The sequence below is a fragment of the Pyrgilauda ruficollis genome, unplaced genomic scaffold (assembly GCF_017590135.1).
Source record: "Pyrgilauda ruficollis isolate IOZ18807 unplaced genomic scaffold, ASM1759013v1 scaffold3, whole genome shotgun sequence".
Taxonomy (NCBI): Eukaryota; Metazoa; Chordata; class Aves; order Passeriformes; family Passeridae; genus Pyrgilauda; species Pyrgilauda ruficollis.
The window spans coordinates 14,827,119-14,846,040 of record NW_024524377.1 but is presented as its reverse complement, the minus strand read 5'-3'; the positions used below and the strand labels follow the sequence as shown (position 1 = coordinate 14,846,040).

Genomic DNA, 18,922 nt, shown 5'->3' with positions numbered 1-18,922 from the left:
ATAAGTTGCAAAATGTGCTTGTTTAAACAATATGTCTCACTGAATATCAGAGCACATATTTGGTAGTAGGAGTAGGAAGGTTTTCCCCTAGCACAGAGGATGCTCTGAGCATGCTGTGCATTGATCACATCACAGACAGAGGAAGATGACAGTATGAAATGGAAGATAACCATCACTAAGTTTGTTTTGAAACTAAGGTATAGGCGTAGGTATTCTTCACATTGCATTTACAATGCTGAAGTATATTAATAGCACTATGCTATGCATGTTTAGGTTTTCTCAAACACACCATTTCATGGGAATTATGGGCATTCACAGAATCCTTCTGTTTGTCTAACAACTGCTACGGGAAAAAGAAAACAACAGTATCATAAAATGATATCTTCTCTGCTGTCTCATACCTACAATACCTGCATATCTCTGGCATTTTATTTACCATATATTCCTTCTTGTGCCAACCTTCATACCAACTAAATCAAAGGTTCAGTGGAGAAAAGACTGGAAACAAAATAATTAATAGTGATGGAAAATGGACTTGTCAGTTAAGTTCTATTCTCAGTATCATGAAACCCTTTCACAGCACAGCTGTCATGGCAAGACAAGATTTTTTTCTTCATTTATTTATGAGATCTGCCATCCTGAATAACGACCACTGTTATGTGGCCCTCCTCTGACAGTCACGAACATCAGTAGGCATCCACACAGAGTCTCTAAGGTTACAAGGCTGTACAGTTTATTTGGTTAAGTTCAGGAGGAAAATAGAAAAGCCTATTAAGCACCTAAACAATGCAGTCAACAGTACAATAGTACTGTTTCACAGAGAGAGAAACAAAGATAAATCTGAGAAGGGGAACTGATGTTAGCCTGAAAAAATCTCAAAGAGTCGGGTTCTTTTAGATGGCACATCAGGAGGAAAATAGTGGTTTTTTCAAGGGGAAAGTCTAGAAAACAGACCTATAATCATGTTGTAGCTTTGTTAACCTCAAATGTTGGATTTTATTAGCTATCTGATGCAGTATGCAGTCCGTGCATTTGCAGCAGCACTATGGTGTGTAACTGCCATACACAGAAGTTCCTGTGCAGGAAAGCAGTGCAACTCTGGGGAATATTGACAATTCATCTGCAACCTTTCACTGTGAAATATTTCTAGGATGTCACTTCACCCTTCTTCCAAAGTTAAGAGTGCATACACTTGAGGAGAAGAGGCTCAGTATAATGCTGGTACAGAAATAATTACTGCAATACACTGCAGTGCTATATGGTCAGCTTGAGTTTCAACTGTGCAGATGCAATGCATCAATACACATAAAGGTACTGTAACAAAACCACACAAAGATTTTATGTAAGCCTTCCTAAATTTTGAAGGCATTGTGTAGACCAGCTCTCAACTACAAACTGAATGCTGTGGAGAATAGCATAACAAAGATCTAGCTCCAAAGTGAAGGGAACAAGTAGTAGGAAAGAATAAAACAAGGTGGGCACTCTCTGGGTTCAAATGAAGGAGAAAGGGATAAACAAGTCAGCTGGGATGGGCAGGCAAGAGAAGTCTTGGAAAAAATAGAATAAAGAAAAAGAAAGGCTGGATTCCAAGATTTGACAAGAAGCAAAAGGGAACCAGCGGTTAAACTCAGTGATGGCACTTGCATGGTTCTGGGAGGAAGAGGGATATTCTTAGGGAAGGACACACGGGATATGGCACAGTTACTTAACTGTAGGAAAAAAACTGTAAAGAAGGGAAACAGAAAATCTATATTCATATTTAACCTCAAAGAAATCATTACAGGAATTGAAATTCAATTACATGCCTGGGACCATAATGAACAATACTGTGCTCATATCACTGACTTCTCATTCCACCTGCAGCTTAAGGGACACAGGGTATAAACCAAACTAATTTGCATTGACTAATGATGTCTTTAGATTAACTTATATAGATAATAGAAGATTTCAAACTTGCTTGTGCAAACAGTGGTTTGCACAAAACTAATCTTGACAATGCCTTCTAGAAGCAATGGTTTCTATAGCCTGAAATGATACTGAGATTGACATGATCTTGGCTCCCTAATTACATCAGAGTGGGATTTTCTACTCCTAATGCTTAAGTGCATGTCAATACCAAGACAGATTGCAATATGCATATTACTATGCCAAGAAATCACTTTAAAATTATTCAATGTAATCTGTTAATAATTGAGTAACTTCTGGTAAAGAATTATTAAAACAACATGAATTCATCACTTTAAAAAAAGAATTAATAAAAACCAAAAAGGTATATGAAATTCCTTTATATACCAAAAAGGTATATAAAGATCTAAGCAACCTCACCCTGAGAAATAACTGAACTCCTGAATTCTAACATAACTATCTTAAAATGCTTGTATTTTAAAGACTACTGGATTGCTTTCTAAATCACATTCCTTTCATCCACAATGCTTATTCTGTTTTTCATTTAAAAACAGGGGGTTTATCTGCTCCAATATGGGGTTCTCTTTTCCTAGCAAAAATAACATTCTAATATTTAATATACACTTTAAAACTGATGGGCATCAGTGTTCCAGACAGGTTTCACTAACTGGAGATATATTTGCTACCAGGGTAGGATAAAAACAGGAGGAGGAGTGCAGAAATAAGAGAGTTGCTATGCCAACCTACAAATGCTAATGGCATGACAAATACCAAAAGGTCACATAAAAAAAATAGAAAGAAATGCTCTGATCATGAAGTATTTGTATTTAATTTAATAAACAATGTAGCTACTCTTTTTAAGTTCCTTCAAAACAATACAGTTTAAAAATAAGAAAATACAGCCCGGTAACACACTGAAAATCAGGTTGTCTTTGTCCTTCCTTTGATTTATCACTTAAATGCGTTATTCTTCATCATCCATATGAAAAATATGATGTTTTAGGAAAAAGTTACATATAAATGCTGAATGGATTTTTGCCTGGAAGTAGATCACATATTTAAATACAGAGTAAAAAAATAAAATTTAAAAATGAGTAAAAAGTGCATCGTGTCTAGTTTTATATTAATTAGATCATGCAAAAAGATATTTTTGTCATTTTGAGATAGAATTCTGTAACAAACTCAACACCTACCTTCCACTGAAAATGGGAAAATGCTAAATGCAATTTTTAAGAAATCTTTTAGGTGGACTTTCAGTTGATTTTCAAATATTTGGTTGTGCTTGATTAAAAACTTAAAAAAAAAAAAAAAAAATCCCAACTGTTCTGAATGTTCTTCCCCTAGTCTTCTAAGGTGTATTATGGCAGATATTAGTAATGACTCCTGTACTCTCAAATATAAGAGATGTATTCAGTAAAGTCTTTTACATAAAATGCCTACAACAGAGACTGTTTGTTACAGAATTCAAGTCCACCAAAAATACAGAATGGGTTTTCTTTCTTACTTAAAATATGGTTTCAATCTGGTTGAAACGCCAACCATTTAAAATTACTGTTTTCTTTGTCTTTCTAGTACTCCAAAGAGAGCAGTAACAGAATGCCAATGACTTTTCCTGGGTCAAACTCATGTCATCACCAGGGCAAAGGAACAGTACTGGCACGTAGACAGACTACTGTGGACATCAGAGCATCCTCAGAAAGCCCATGGGAGAAAAGAGGACAGCTGGGCCACAGCATCCACTAAAAGTTTCAAATATAATCAGTGTTCTGACCAATTTATCACCAACTTTTTGAGTGGGCAACAGAAAACACAGAAATTTTAGTGTAACTCAAGTTTTCTAGCACAGAATTGCAAATCTAAGAAAAAGTTTTACATAAGCTTTGGCTGAGCATTCAAAGAGAAATTAGTTGCTCAACCTTTTGAAGATCACCCATGGCTAATTAAAGACCTGCCAAGGCTTTACTAACAATTAAAAACTTGCCTTTAAAATCCCCAAAGAGGAAAATGCAAACAGCTGTTTTAATTAGCAAAACAGCAGATACTAATTAGCTTCTGTAACAGAGTACGCTGGTCCTTTAAGGACAGGACCAATTTCAGCCCAAGTTTGTTACCCATTTAAGCTACAAGTAGAAGGACTGGAATCAGACGCTGCAGAAAAAGCTAATTCCTCGTGAAATCAGTATTTCCTAATTTCAAGTACAGAAAAGAGAGATTTTTATTTTGAGTAAACTTTCATGCTTATCCATCTTTTAGTTTCTTATCTTTCCAGAGCTTAGTCATGTACAGACAATTGAGCAGGGACTGAGAGCACTTGAAATGTCTTGTGATGACCCCATGGGGATGAAAATTGTGACATCTCACCTTCTGGCAAAAGGCCACTGTATCTGGACAGAGTAACACTAATATGTGCACATTTGCACAGCAAACCCACGGAGTTCAGGCTGCATCAAGTCTGCTGTGAAAGCTGATTTGGGCACCTGATGCAGAGTTGTGACAACTGACCACATCTTTCAGTTCTCCCAATCTTTTGGGACTGGCTCTGAATAACTAAGAAATCTCAGATGAAAGAGAAAGGGATGGAGAGAACAGGAGAGGCTGGAATTAGCCTTTTGCTACATTCAGGGCACAGATCCTTGGATAGCAGCAGATATGCTCTTACAAGATAATCAAAATACACTGATTGTCAGTACACTGCCATTTCTAAAAATCAGTTTCAAAGCTAAAAAAACTTAAGTCTCATCCCATAAGAGCTATATCTCTACAGTTAGGTATTTTGCTGTTAGTGGGGTCAGTTGGTAAGGGTATGATTGATAATAAACAGGAACATGCTGCAAGTAGAAGACACAGTGTAAGTGCCAAATGTGAGATTTAATAAAAGAGCTTAAAAGGCAATCTATTTGTACTATCTACACAGAGTGAAAGAATAACTGAAAATATAGGTATGAAATAATAAACTCAAATAACTACAAAAATAGTATATCAAATAACTTTGATATCAGTGATATCAAATAATTCTGATATATGTGTTTGAAAACACCACACAGTGGTGAAATCTTTCTTCCAAACATCTGGAAGATGCTTATCTTTCAGGAGTTGTGTTTGAAAAATCTAGAACTGTGGCTGATATTCCAGCACTGTAGGCCAGGACAGATCAATAGGTGTAACTGGAGGATGACAAAGGCTGCTCTTTTACCATCCACACATGAATGTGAAATGTGTGTTCTGCACATTTCACATTCATTGCTCAGTTACCAAGAGCAGGCAGCACTAAAACACCACCCTTCAAAAACCATTCTGGGATTCTGGTTATTGAATGGCATTCTAAATAAAACCAACAACATTTATTGATTAACACAAGGATTATAATGATAAAACATTTTGACAAAATATAGACATAACTATGACTGTAACCCTACAAGCAGGACTGTTAAACTCATTTCCCTCAAATCTCTAGCAATATTATGGGATTCAGCTAACCACAAATACAGCTACCCAGGAACCTATTGTTTCTACTTGTGTTCATGCTTTTCATTACATATTTTAATATCTCAGATCCACCTGGTAAATGTTTTCTAAATATTTTTTTGTCTTTGTATAGCATTTCAACATCTGATTTTCGAAACGATAGGAGGATCCTATCGATCCTAGTATTTGCCTCCTTTGAGGCAATTACTTTGCAGTGGTAAAGGAAAAGAAAAAAATATGCAAAGACTGCTATATGAAGATCTTCAGAGTAAAACACCTGCTTCATAGAAGGTGAGTAATGTTATTTAAGAGGGTATAACCTCAACTGCATGCATGGTCTTGATGTCTGTTGCTTTCTCTTCAAATTAATATTCCTTTGTCTACTGATTAGAGAGGAATAATAATATTTTCAGCATGATGAGAGTATGTCACAGCAGAACTATAGTTTCTCTAACTTGTTCTATGTATTAAGGTATATAATGTACATTCAGATTCACGATTTGCTAACTATTTTTCTAGTGATAATATACACAAAGCTCAAATGTTTTCTCTCTTGCTGTGTTCTGTTTTTCCCAGCTTAAAATGCAAATGAGACATTTGGTTGAGACACTCCTGTTTTTCCAGTGAACAGAAGATGTGGCACTGTTCAAGCACTGTTGCTTTAGGGCCCCACCCAGCTCATGCAGAGGGTTCAAATGGGTTCAGTGAAATGATAAAGACATTTCTGGAGAGGGATTTTCATTGAAAATGCTTTTTAATTAAATTTTATTTACTGATGTGATCAAGATTAACTGGCCTCAGGACAGACTAGGATCTTGTCCTTTACTAGAACAATATTTTTTATTCTCATATCACAGAAACAGGTCTATGAGGGTTTACTTCTCACTGAAACAATATTGATAAAAGCAATTCACTTTTTGTATTTCCCAAGTAGATTAGTACCTGTTTAAACTTCACAGTAAAGCTGTTTAAATTGAGCTAGATTAAAAATCTTTGTATTAAGAACAAATTATTTATGAGCTACTGAGATGCATCTAACAGTTCCAAATCCACTTCAGCTTTTTTAAATTAAGCTTGGACCTAAATGCCAGAGAGGTAAAAATAAAGGAAGTACATCAAATGACAACCTTTTAGAAAGGTGAATATTTCAATTTGGGAAAAAAAACAAAACAAAACAAGATAAATATGATATACAAACATTACCTGAATATCCTGTTTCCATTTAAAGATTATAAGTACAAGGTTACAGGAAGAGACCATGGATTAATTCTCATTAGATAAAAATGAATAGAGACCTAAAACTGAGGTCCCTTTAAGTCCTATTTTTAATTCTAGGATTTCCACGTTAATTATGCTGAAGCTTTTCCAAACCTCAAGTCTGGAAATAAATTTTTTACTTATCTTAAGTAAATATGTCCTGCTTGTACATATCCCCCCAGTAAGACAGCATAATGACTGAGTAGCTTCCACCTGCTACAACTACTGCAAACTTTTCCTTGCAGTAGTGCTCCTTGCAGAGAAAACAACCTATGGAAAAAACACACTAACAGTGCAAGAGAAGAAATCTTACTTACGAGTACTTTGTCAGCAGCTCCAAGTTATTATGCATGTTGATTGGATAGGTCTCACTGAGATGAAACAGCTTCTCTAAGGCCTCATAAATGAAAATGATGCAGATAAGAGAAGCAAAGGCTTCTTCAGTAAACCGGGTAATGTAGCAGACTAGGGAGCTTGCATCAGTTGCAACAAGGATGATGCACAGGATTGCAGTCCACAGCCCAATGCTGGCTCTCAGAGAAAGGTATGACAACCCATACTCTCTAAAAAGAAGGGAAAAAAACACCAACTCACTCAACCTTTTGTCCAGCCACAGTAAATGGAGACAAGGCAGTTCCAAATGTTCCTTTTTGGGGACAGTCTGAGTCAGAAATTATGTACTTAATGTGAACAGAAGATCCTATCAAGTCACCTCCTGACCAGAGCTCTTCCCCCAATTAACAGGACACAAAGAGTTCTATCTCTATTAAAGTGATCACGTGAGCAGCTTTGAGAGTAGTCACACACAAAGTGTATAAGGTCCACTCACTCTTTATCCCATATCCTGCTTTGTGAACAGCCAACACCTGTCAATTTCTTTTTAAGCTGTGAAAGAGTAGCTATAACAACTTTCATCAAAATTCTGTAAGCTTGCTGCATATGATAATAGAGCTCCAAACACACCGTGTGACATTATCACAGCAAGCTGAAAGGTCTGTCTGAAGGTGCGAGAAAATTTGAGTGCTAAGCGGGGTTTCTACTCTGTGTTGTGCAGGAGATCCTGGTACAGAAGTCCCTGTCACAGCAGTGAGGCAGAAAAGCAGACTGGATAGCAGAGAAGCATGATGGCTTCCAAATGGAGACATAATTTTTACCCACACTGTGGCAGAGACATGACAAGTACAGCACATGAGCCTAAATGTGGCTCTTGTGGCATGACAGCTCATCCCCTCTCTGTCCAGGTGAGGGAACGGCATGGTCTATATTAGTGACTGTTGAAATAGGGACCACTCCTACTGCATGAACTTTCTTGGTGACAGACAACACCTTTCGAGTTAGGGATGAGATAAACCACTGATTTAAACGTATTGTCTCAGAGTAGAGAAGGATAAAATTCAAAAAACCAAACCAAAAAAATACCCACAAACATCCTGAAGCAGTCATTCCCTTCAAAACAGGGGCGGGAAGAAGGGAAGAAAGGGAAGGAAGGCTTTGAAAGCAACAAAAGCCCAAAATCTAAGAAAATTCACCTTTCTGCATTACCAATTCACTGCATAATTTTTGGACTCTGTAACATGATAAAAGCAATAATTTATCTTGTAGTGCACTGCTTAGGATTTAAGCTCTGGGATAGGTGTCTCTACTTTTACCTAAAACAAATGAAGGATGAGGAGTATCATGATCTTCACTTACTTGCAAAATTTGAATAAGATCTTCTCAAACACTAAAACTGGTCCTGTGCTGCCAAGTATAGTGAGAGGCTGTCCACCAAAAAGAGAGTAGGCAATTCCAGTCATGGATGCTCCAAACAGCGATTCTATTGCACTCTGAATATGATACAGAGAGAAGTGTCCATAAATTTTCAAACAGGTTCTTTTTGTAATGTCTTAGTCTGTAGCCTTCTAAACATTGAAATACCAATATATAAAGGTGATTCATGCAACAGTAAGCAAATACTAACCACAAAACTAGGAATGTAAGTTTGTTTTAAAAGTTCAGACTTAACACATACTATACGACCTTCAGTTGCTTCTCCCAGTAGACCACCAAATGTGATGACAGGAGACATGCAAGCACAGTAGAGAAACAAAAATGATGCCAGACACTGCAGACTGAGAGCATCCCTGAAGTCACTCCAGAAGAAGGGAGCTTTTCTTTTGATATCTAAAATTAATCCTCCAAAAAATCTGAAGAAAACATAGAAGAGCTCAAATCAATTAAGGTGGCACACAAAACTTTCTTTTACAGTATTGCTTCAATCACACTGCAGAGATGCTACTGTTCCCTGATCAAATGATACATACTTTTATGTTTCACCCTGCATAAAAATAAGTTTATAGGAAGCCTGTCTTTGTACCTTCAAACAGGAAATTATTGTGTTTTTAAAACAAACTAATTTCCATGTCACTTTTATAAAAAAAATCTTCAACTAATCACCCAGACACCAAAGTTCTGAACAGTTGCTTGCTCCCATGCACTAAATCAAACTGTTTATTACATGAAATAATTCTTTACATGTGTTTAATTAGAGAGGTATTACAGTGCCTATTTGCCCACATCAGCTTCACATTCTTTATTTATTAGAACCTGTTTATTTATTAGAACTTTCTTTATTAGAACCTGTTCCTAAATACGCTTGATGATAGAAATGAATATATGCTACCATTTTTCAAGGACAAGAACTGTCATCTTTTGTCATTTACACTGTGTCAAGTATAATCAAATATTTAGGAACAGACGGTCCCTTACAAAATACCATACAGCTAAAGTAAATAACCCCACAATTCTCTTTTCCTCACAGGCACACAATGTATCAGATGCTGCTGAGGTAAAGAAGGTGTAGTGCTACCTCCTAAATATTAAAACAATCATTCAAGCTGTCAATTAGTAGATTCTCTAGTGAGAGCAACTTCCAGCCAGACTGGCCATCACCTCCCCTGCCCCAGTGTACTCCAGCACTGCAGCTGAATCTTTAGCTTCATGCTAAAGGCAGGAAAAGTATTTAAATATCAGGAGGCAGCAAAGTAAAACATCGATTGCCCAACTACACTGCACTAAGGCAGCCAGAGACAGCTAATGCACTTACACCACACCATATCAGATGAGAGAAAACAAGTATTCCTCGGAGCAAATTCTTCATTCTATATATTGCAGCCACCAGGGTAACCACAGCCTCACGTACCAGCACATATCATGGCTTAGTGAGGTAAAAAAGAAATGCTAGAGCTGGACAACCCAGAAACTTGAACTACAAGACAGCTGTAAGTATTCATAATATATGGCACAATACTGTACCAAGTTTCCCTTCATCCTGTACAGAACCAAGAAACATTAATCAAGTTTAAGAAAGGTCTGGCCTTTGTAAATATTAGAGAAAGAAGCTTGCAATAAATACAATGAGAAAACTCAAACCCTCTTGCCCTCTCCTGCTCTCTGCAAATGAGCATGTATTGTCCTCTTCAGCTACGTGGCACATGCAAATCAGGACAAATGCCTGAAAGAAATTATGCACCGAGACACTTCTGAGAGAGAAGCAGACCCTTGTGATTCCTTTTGAACATCACTTTGAACACTTAAAGATTGTGAGTATGTTTTCACTAACTTTCCAGTGCGTTGCAGTTCTGGTCCAGAGTGTCCCCCAGGATGTTCTGCTTCCCCATGGGCTGCAGTTCCATTTGGCATTCCTGGGATCTTACGCTTCTCCTAACAGAAGGAAAAGATATTTCTTGTGGGTTTTAGTATTGAAACAGGCTCTGAAAGTTAAAAGCTTAAACATAAAAATTTCATTTTAAGATTCATCAGCATAACCTTCTCATAAGCTGTAAAGGAGTTCTATTACCAGACAGTTAATTGTAAAAAGAATTGTGATTCTGTGAAATTTAAAGAATTGATCACCAAAAATCTTGCATCAGAAAACATTTTAAGGAGTAACAAGCCTTGATCAATTCTTGCAATAATCTTAGAACAGAAGCAAACCATGGCTATTTGGAACAATCAAGGATGCTTAAGACTACTTATCCCTGAATTTAGTATCTTTAGATACAACTGCCTGTATTTACTCAGGAGAGAACTAGTACTGAACTAAACCAAATGTCATCAGTATACTGTATGTTTCCAAGTCAAGAGTTCTTCTAAAATTAACCTAAAATAAAAACAGCATGCAAAACATAGTGACTCTGCTAAATGCTAAATTAATGAGACTTAAATCTACATAACAAAAATTCATCACAACTTTTTTAAGTGTCTGAATTTTACACTGTACAAACCTGAGAGGGAACATTTTTAGGTGGTTCTATTCGAATTGTTGGGTCCCACTCTCCAGGAGGGAGAACAGTAACCTGATCAAGAAACTCATCAATTCCAGACACCAAGTCATTGCGGTCCTTTGCTTTGTAAGCAACATCATGGAATACCTGTGAAAAATTGAGAAGTGTGTGTGGGAGGAAAAAGAGATTGAAAAAGGAACTCTCTCTAAAATAATGGCCCCACTTCTCTGAAATAGAACACACTTTGTAAAGTTCCCTCTGAACAATCACAGCTTCAACTGAAAATCTGAAAATAGCTTCCAGTACTTAAGTTCTCATAGAAATTCCAGCTGCTACAGGAAAAGATTCTTATGGCTGCTAAATATTTGAGAGATTTTGCAGTTTAAACAAAATTAAATCCACTGGAAAGCAACTGTGGAAAATGGAACCTTACTGGTGCAGACATCTTCGCTTATGAATATTGTTTCTCATTTTGTTATCCCCTTATGCAGCATAATCTGGGCTGTCACAGGATCATGAAATGAGTTAGAATGCTCGTTGTCATCACCAGAATGATTAGCAACTTTTCATCTGAAGGATTGGAGATTCCCTATTACACCTCTTCAGTTAGTACAAAACTGAACCATGAATAAAAATACCTCATCTGTCATTAGTGTTGCAATTGATCTTCCAATCTCATGGTACTGTTGGCCTTTACCCAGTGGTCCAAGAAGAATGAACAAAAATCTGCAAATTAAAAATAAATTTCAGAAATCATAAAGCACAGATGGTTGAAAATTAATATAAATATTACAGAAATATTTATCTAAAATGTGGACGGGAAGAATCTCTCAGATAAACACTATATATAATCTCCTTCAAGATCCTCACACATGCATTTAAACATGAAGCTTTGCTTAGAAAAAGAGTATGAAAATAGCTTCCAAAAATATATCACAAGCTTAACAGTCAGTCTTGATTGAGGCTACCAAAACTTCCTTACATAACAAACCTTAACTTACATAATAAATGTATGCAATTGTAATCTATGTACAGAACACATTATTTAATTCTGTTAATTCAACAGAATGGCTATGGTTACATAAATTATTGCAACATTGGATAAGTTAAATTAACCCAAATAAAATTAATTTTTAAATCATTTTAACTCTCATTAAGGCTCTGGACAGTCTCTACTTGAGGCTGTAAGCAAGTAAAGTTCCATAAAAGGCAGAAGATTTGTTCAAGTGAAATAACTAAAATTCTCAGTTTTGCTAAAATGCAAAATACAATATTTTTATGTGTATTACTTTTTTTTTTTTTACATATAAATTTTTGCAGAAATATTTAACTGTCTTAATTTGTAACTATTTTTATTTTGACCAAAAATCAAGAAATCTCGTTTTTTCCTTTTGGTGGGTTTTTTTTTTTGGGTTTTTTTTTTTGTTTTTTTTGGTTTTTTTGTGGGAATTTGGGGGTGGTTAGAAGGAAAAGCTTTTTCCAAAGCCAATTCACTCCCTCAGTGTTTCTTATACACATGCAAAAACTAGAAAACATCAAAAAAATAATATCCAAAGTAACTACAAAGTACAGTTCAAAGATGATGTTTATCTGGTTAGAAGCAAGGATCTGAGTCTCAGCATTGCAGCATTTCTTAGCATAACATGAGAGTCACATGTGAGTGTCCTGAGCATCTCAAACTGGAATACATTACTGCCTACTGTTGGAATTCCACCTTCATAGAAACTAAAAGAGTGAAGGGGAAAGAAAGACAGAATGTGTGTACAAACATAGGCGCAAATTAATAAAAGAAAAGGTGGGGGGCGGGGGGTGGATTCTGCAATAATAGTTAAGTCAGTGAACACAGATACGGGAGAATCAGTCTGGAGTTTTGATCTGAATTAACCTCAGCAGGACACAATGTAACTGCAGATCTATCCCAATGTCTTCTATTTGAAAACAAGGTCTATTTTAGACTTTTTTTTTAATGCCTCATGATTTTTGTTCAGAATCAAAGTACCCCATCAGAAAAAGTTTCAACATGGAAAAAATTAATCTAAAAAAATAATTATGATTAAAAGTCACATTCCCTACCATGCAAAGTACATTTTTGAAGAAGTAAAAATTTTTGAAGAACAAATTTACAGCATGTTGTCCATCCACTCATTCATTCACTATCCCTAGTCAACCAAATCACACAATTTACTTTTTTCCTTTTCTCAATTCCTTCTTCATTTTTTTACTTCTGTACATAATTATGCAGTATCACACAAGTAGTTTCAGTTCCGGGTGAAATATTCTACGAAGCTGAATATTTCACCTTAGTGAAATATTTCATCTGGAGTAATACCAGTTTGTATAGGATAAACTGTGTGTTGTAACCTACATTTCTACATCTGTGAAGTACTCAAAACTAGCATGAGTCTGAATATATCCACACATCATTTACAGGGTGAGTGGAAGGCGGAGAGATGTCTTTGTTAAAGAGCAAACTGAATTCCTCACTCAGTAAAAGGCAAAGCCAAGGGTCACATCACACTGTCCCCACAAGGTACTCAGGAAAACGCAAAGCAAAATCAGCCCAGCTGTACCTGGTTGGAATTGGAACTTCAGCCAGTCCTGTAAGCAGCACTGCAGGAGACAACCTAACAAAAGCCACAACGGCTCGGTCCAGGAACTCGAGTTCACCAACTAAGATGTTTGACGCTTCAGCTCCAGGTGGTATCTTTTTCATGAAGTGTAGGTCAACCTGGGGAAAGTATATTAAATTACAACCTAAAAGTTACTCATAGGGTTTTTTTTCCCCCTGCTTTGTTGACAGAAACTTGCTGATTACTGCACTATAACCTTGGCTATTTCAGTTATACAGTTCCACCGTTCTCTTCTGTTGAATGGTTGTTTTTTTTAATAAAAATGATTCTCTAAACCAAACTGGACATTAATTACTTGGCTGATTTTTCTTGGAAACAAAGTACTGCAGAATTAATTTATAAAGACAACAAATCAAACTCAAAATATTTTTAAGAATATAGGATTCATTTCCTAGTAATGCTTTTTATCTATACTCATAAGAGCATGCGTACTTAATAACAACCATAACAGTAGAAGAAATTAAGACATCTTATTTTTCCATAATTAACAATTCTGGAAATCAGTTATTTGCAGCTCACAGTTGTTGTGTTATTATCTCACTGAGAAGACCACTAGATTCCACTACACACAATTTTCCTTTTTCTACTTTGAGATGCATTTTTGGTTTCAGGTTTTGCAGAAGACAGATGCCCTTTGGCTGAAAGTAACAGAATATAAGCTATCATGAGCACTGGCAGTCTCAAGAGCAAATGGAAAGAACAAAGCAGAAGAAAAACTGGAATTTTAGGCAGTGATGCTGACTTTTGCAGGATGATAGAAAAACAGAGACACAGCTTCACCATGACATTTGTGAAGGATTGTATGACTCTAGGCTTCATTCTGTAACAAAGACTGTCATGGAGTAATAAAGTATATAATGTATGTCTGATTTAATTATGCAGCAGTATTGTCTACATTTCAAAATGCATGAATTTTGTCATTTGCTTTCCTTTTATTAATCTAAACACAACAACAGCAACCAAATCCAATATAAACTGTTAAAGTGGACCATTTTAATGTCTATCTTACAGCCATCTGTCAGTAGTAGTTTGCATAGTTTTTGGTAATATTTAGAAAATTGTTTTCTTGCAAATGGCTCTGGCACTAAATCAGAATTCAGATATAACACAGTTGCCTGTGTAATGAAATCTTGGTTTTCTGAGATCACAAAGAGATATCTATGCTTCCCTAAGCTACAAAAATGACTGAACACCTCACAAAGTTAAAAAATAATCAGATCTACCTGGAAGATTGGAGACCAAGTACTTTTCAAGGTAAATTGAAAAAGTGAGGTAAATTCTGCTCTCCACTCAAATAATGAAATAACTCTTCAGGATTAAATACGTAACTAAGATTCACTCCGCACCTAATTTTGTGTCACAGGTTATTTGTAACTGAGAGGAAGAAAGCAGTCTTTCAGGCATGTAGAAATCTGCATTCTGTGCTGAGTTTACCTTGTGAATGGATGGATTTAACATGTAAATGCATTTAGCATTTAATAATTAATGTATAATTTCAATAATTAATTAATGTATAATTAATTAATAATTAACTGTAGCATAACAATGTGCTACAGTTGTGACATAGAGGTCCTCTAACATACAGATCACAAAATTCAAATTTGAAATAATCATTCTGTCTCCTGACTACAAGAAATTATTTCCAGATATTTCCTGTACTATTTATCAGCTTGGGATTCTAATATTGTCTGGTATTGTTTAGGTAGTGAAGAGAGACCCATTAAAGGAGCTGGCAGAGGAGCAAACTTAGCAAACACACCCAAACCCCAAAGGAACTGCTTTCACTGCACAATGAGAGTGGAGGTGGTCCTGGAGTTAATTTATGGCAGTGGCAGAAGCTACGTATTTAGAATGCTTCATCTAACCTATCCATAATATACCTCTTATCCCAGGTCTTTAGCTGGAGAGTCCTGATGTGCATCTTAATCTACACCCTAACCTGAGTCACGTTCCTGACCTGACCCTAAATAGTCCAGGCAAGCTTCAATTAAATATAAAACTGAATAACTAATGCAGGCCCACATCCCTCCAGGGCAACTCAAAGACTGAGAGTGGTGGACATCTAACCTGAAACCAAACATAAACTGACACGAAGACAAACTAAATACCCAACATCCCTTCCTAGTAAAACATATTAATCAACTGTATTTATAAGCAGGGTCCACCAGCATTCAGCACCAGTCAGTTGCTTCCCATGGTATTTGAAAGACCAAACTCTGTCAGTATGGGACAGGGGGCTGTCTCAGAAATAAAGATTCCACACAGAGCACAGGAATGTTGCTGTGAGAAGGGATGTGGGTACAGTCTCTTTATACATTTTGTGTTTCAGGACAATTAATGTTCTCTTCAGTCTTTGGCATAAAAAGTAAAAATGAGCCAGCTGAAGTTCTTAAACCATCACCCCCATTCTGCTCAGACAGGGGGTAAATGGTGCTGTGACAGATCACCTCCACCTCACCCTGAGAACACCAAGTCCTGGTGGTGGCAGCAGAGGAAGAGGAGTGACACATTTACAAGCAACACAAACCAACTCTCCATGCTACTGAAGTGACACTCAAGACAGCTTTCAGTGCCTGTCTCACATTTTTCATAGGTAGGTACCAATACAATCAACACAGTCTCAATGCTGTATCCAGATTAAGTCAGCTTTTTGAATCAGCTCCAAAGCTGGAATATTAGACATAGCCCAAGGGAGACAGATGAGCAAGGAGAGAATATGTGAGGTAGTCAAAGGTGCTTTTTTTGTAGAAGATAAATGAAATTAATATCTGGAACAAAATTAGAGCAAGAAATCACAATACTCAAGAGAAAATTAGTGTACTGCTCTACTTTCCTCTCAATCTGTGCATATAATTCCAATTATAACCATTGGGAGTTATTGCAATAGCACATTTCAAGGGGAAACTGCACTTATGCATCTTCAAAAGGATAAATGGATCTATTTTAAGTCAGTCAAAAAGAAAGGTATTGGATTACAATCCTTTACTGTTATTTCATTCCTCCTAACAAAAGTTGTTCCTTTCATATTCCTGACTTCCTTGTTGGTATTCATCACTGTTGAGGTTAGAAAAAGATGAAATGTTGATTTCTTCCAGCTAGTTTAAATGGGAATAGCTCTTTTGATCAGCAAAGCTTCAGCACTACAAAAATAATGAGTGAAGGATCAAATGATGCAGCTTCCATTCTTGTTTAATACAAACAAAATTGCAGTTAGACAACTGACTGGGATTTGGATCCTACAACACTCAAAGCAACTGGAGAAATGTTCAAGAAAAGCGCTACTGAAACTTAAGTCATTCCCTTCACTTTTGCATAGCTTAATTGTGAATAGACTATTTTATTTATATTTTCTAACCTCTACAAATTTTACATCTTGATATTAGAATACTTGCAAAATGAATTAGTTTTCCTTAAGACTTTAATATAATTATCATGAAACCAATATTGTATTTGGCTCTTTAAAGCATTATAATTTTAGTTTGAAATATGTTTAAAGGATTAATATTAAATTTTTAACAACCTGCCACTGTTTATAGATGTTCTTCCGGCCTCAACAGAAATGTGGTTCATAATACATTCCCAGCCAGCTTCCTTTTTTCTCATTGTCATTGACAGAAAGATCAGTTTCCCCTTTTATTTCAGCCATATACAATTCATAGTCTGGAATGTTCAGTCTAAAATTCAAATGATGCAAATAGCTACTGCTGCTAGGAAATAAGTCTGGCACCAGATGGAGCAATCACATAACTCTACTTTTAGCTCAGCTGCACTAACATTAAAATTCAACAGACTCAAAGTGCTGTTCATCAGAATTTTGGTTTAAATCACCTTTCTTCACTTACTCAACCTTTGTTGCACTAATGTGTCAGCTGAAGCCATCTATCCCTGTCAGGCCTGTCATCTGTATCCATTGTGACTGTCTTAGGTACACACAGACTTCTTACACAAATTAGGATTCTCCTCCACATTAAAGCTGAGAAGCTGTTTGCTTTTCTTTGCTATCTAACATTGAACTGTCATTGCAGTCTCCACTACTGAACAGTTAACATCTTTTGTAAAGTGTACTGAAAGATCTTGGCTTGCCAGAAGAATTAAGTTATAGGTTTACAGAAACACATTCTGTTTGAGACATCTGGAATCCACGAGTTCAGGTTATAAAAAGCATAGTTTGCATTCACACATCACTTCTACAGAAAGTCAAAATCTGAGGTAAATGTGAATTATAGGAATTCTGAATTACTTTCCTACTTAGATAATTTTCTGTTAATTTGTAAAATTTCCCCTACAAATATACACCTATGATATTAAATTTATCTGTGTTCCTAAACTGTGATTTTTCTCTTACATATAATTTAGAAAGAAAATGTAAGATTCTGTTTTGTCATACAGAAACTATACTGCAGTGCACACAAAACTTCAATGCTAAAGTAAAATCTACACTTTACAGATTTTCCTGACTTGCATTGATTAATTTTATTTAATTTTAAATATCTGTTTGGCAGTCAGGAAGCTCTCTTCACCATCAGTAGTGAACACTTACCTTGCTAAAGTCAACAGTGCTGTTTTCTCTGCTCACATCATTTTTGTTTTCAATACAGGCTGGAGTAGCCTGTGGGGAAACAACCTGACCTGCTAAAAAAAAGTATCATTATTACAGAATACTAACAGTTGTATAAATAAAGCAACATCCAATAACACAATTATTAGAGCTCTGCATACATTTCATATGATAGATATATGAGGCACCTAAACACAGCATTTCAATTAAAAACTTATTTAGAATAGCACATTCTCAAAAGATAGAACATTCATCATGTGTACTTAGGAACGTGAGAAGGTAATTTTGAAAATATAAAAGATGCAATTGGATATTAGAAGACAAAACTTCTATACCAATTAAAGCATACAATTCTAAAGATATACATTTGGGGAAAGTCCTGCCTTCACATAGCTTTTGTAAACAATTTGAGGAGCTGCCAGTTTTGGGTAATATGTGTCTACAAAACTATTCCTCATTAACCTAAATAGGATTACAAATTTTTACAAAGTTACTCGTGTATAAGAATGTCCTGATTATAACAACTACAAAAAACAACACAAAAGTGGACTGGTATAAAAAAATATATATTGGAAAACAACTGATTTACAAGCTCAGTATTGAAAAATGTGATTATGGACATGTATAAAACAAATGCTTCAGTAAACACATTTTTTTAAAAATTCCACTGAGGATTTAGTAAAATATTTTAAAGAAGTTTTAAAAATATCTCAAGATAAGAAATGCTTAAATACACCTCAGTCTTGTGGAAACAAAGAGCAAGTCTTTTGGCAAACAGGATTTTGCCAACAAAAGCTCAAAAAGAAAAAACCAAGTCTATGTCATACAAAGCATATTTTTAC

General features: G+C 35.8%; 1 protein-coding gene across 1 annotated transcript in view; it reads right to left on the bottom strand.

Moving 5' to 3' along the window:
* Window positions 1-18,922, bottom strand: part of SLC4A10 (solute carrier family 4 member 10) — a 113,082-nt gene that overhangs the window by 25,009 nt on the left and 69,151 nt on the right. Inside the window, exons 7-14 of the mRNA XM_041473223.1 lie at window positions 18,063-18,154; window positions 13,463-13,620; window positions 11,531-11,618; window positions 10,893-11,039; window positions 10,229-10,329; window positions 8,639-8,813; window positions 8,320-8,453; window positions 6,945-7,190 (exon numbers count right to left, since the gene is read on the bottom strand). Of these exons, the coding sequence (XP_041329157.1) occupies window positions 6,945-7,190; window positions 8,320-8,453; window positions 8,639-8,813; window positions 10,229-10,329; window positions 10,893-11,039; window positions 11,531-11,618; window positions 13,463-13,620; window positions 18,063-18,154 (1,141 nt within the window). The remainder of the gene's footprint in view (window positions 1-6,944; window positions 7,191-8,319; window positions 8,454-8,638; window positions 8,814-10,228; window positions 10,330-10,892; window positions 11,040-11,530; window positions 11,619-13,462; window positions 13,621-18,062; window positions 18,155-18,922) is intronic.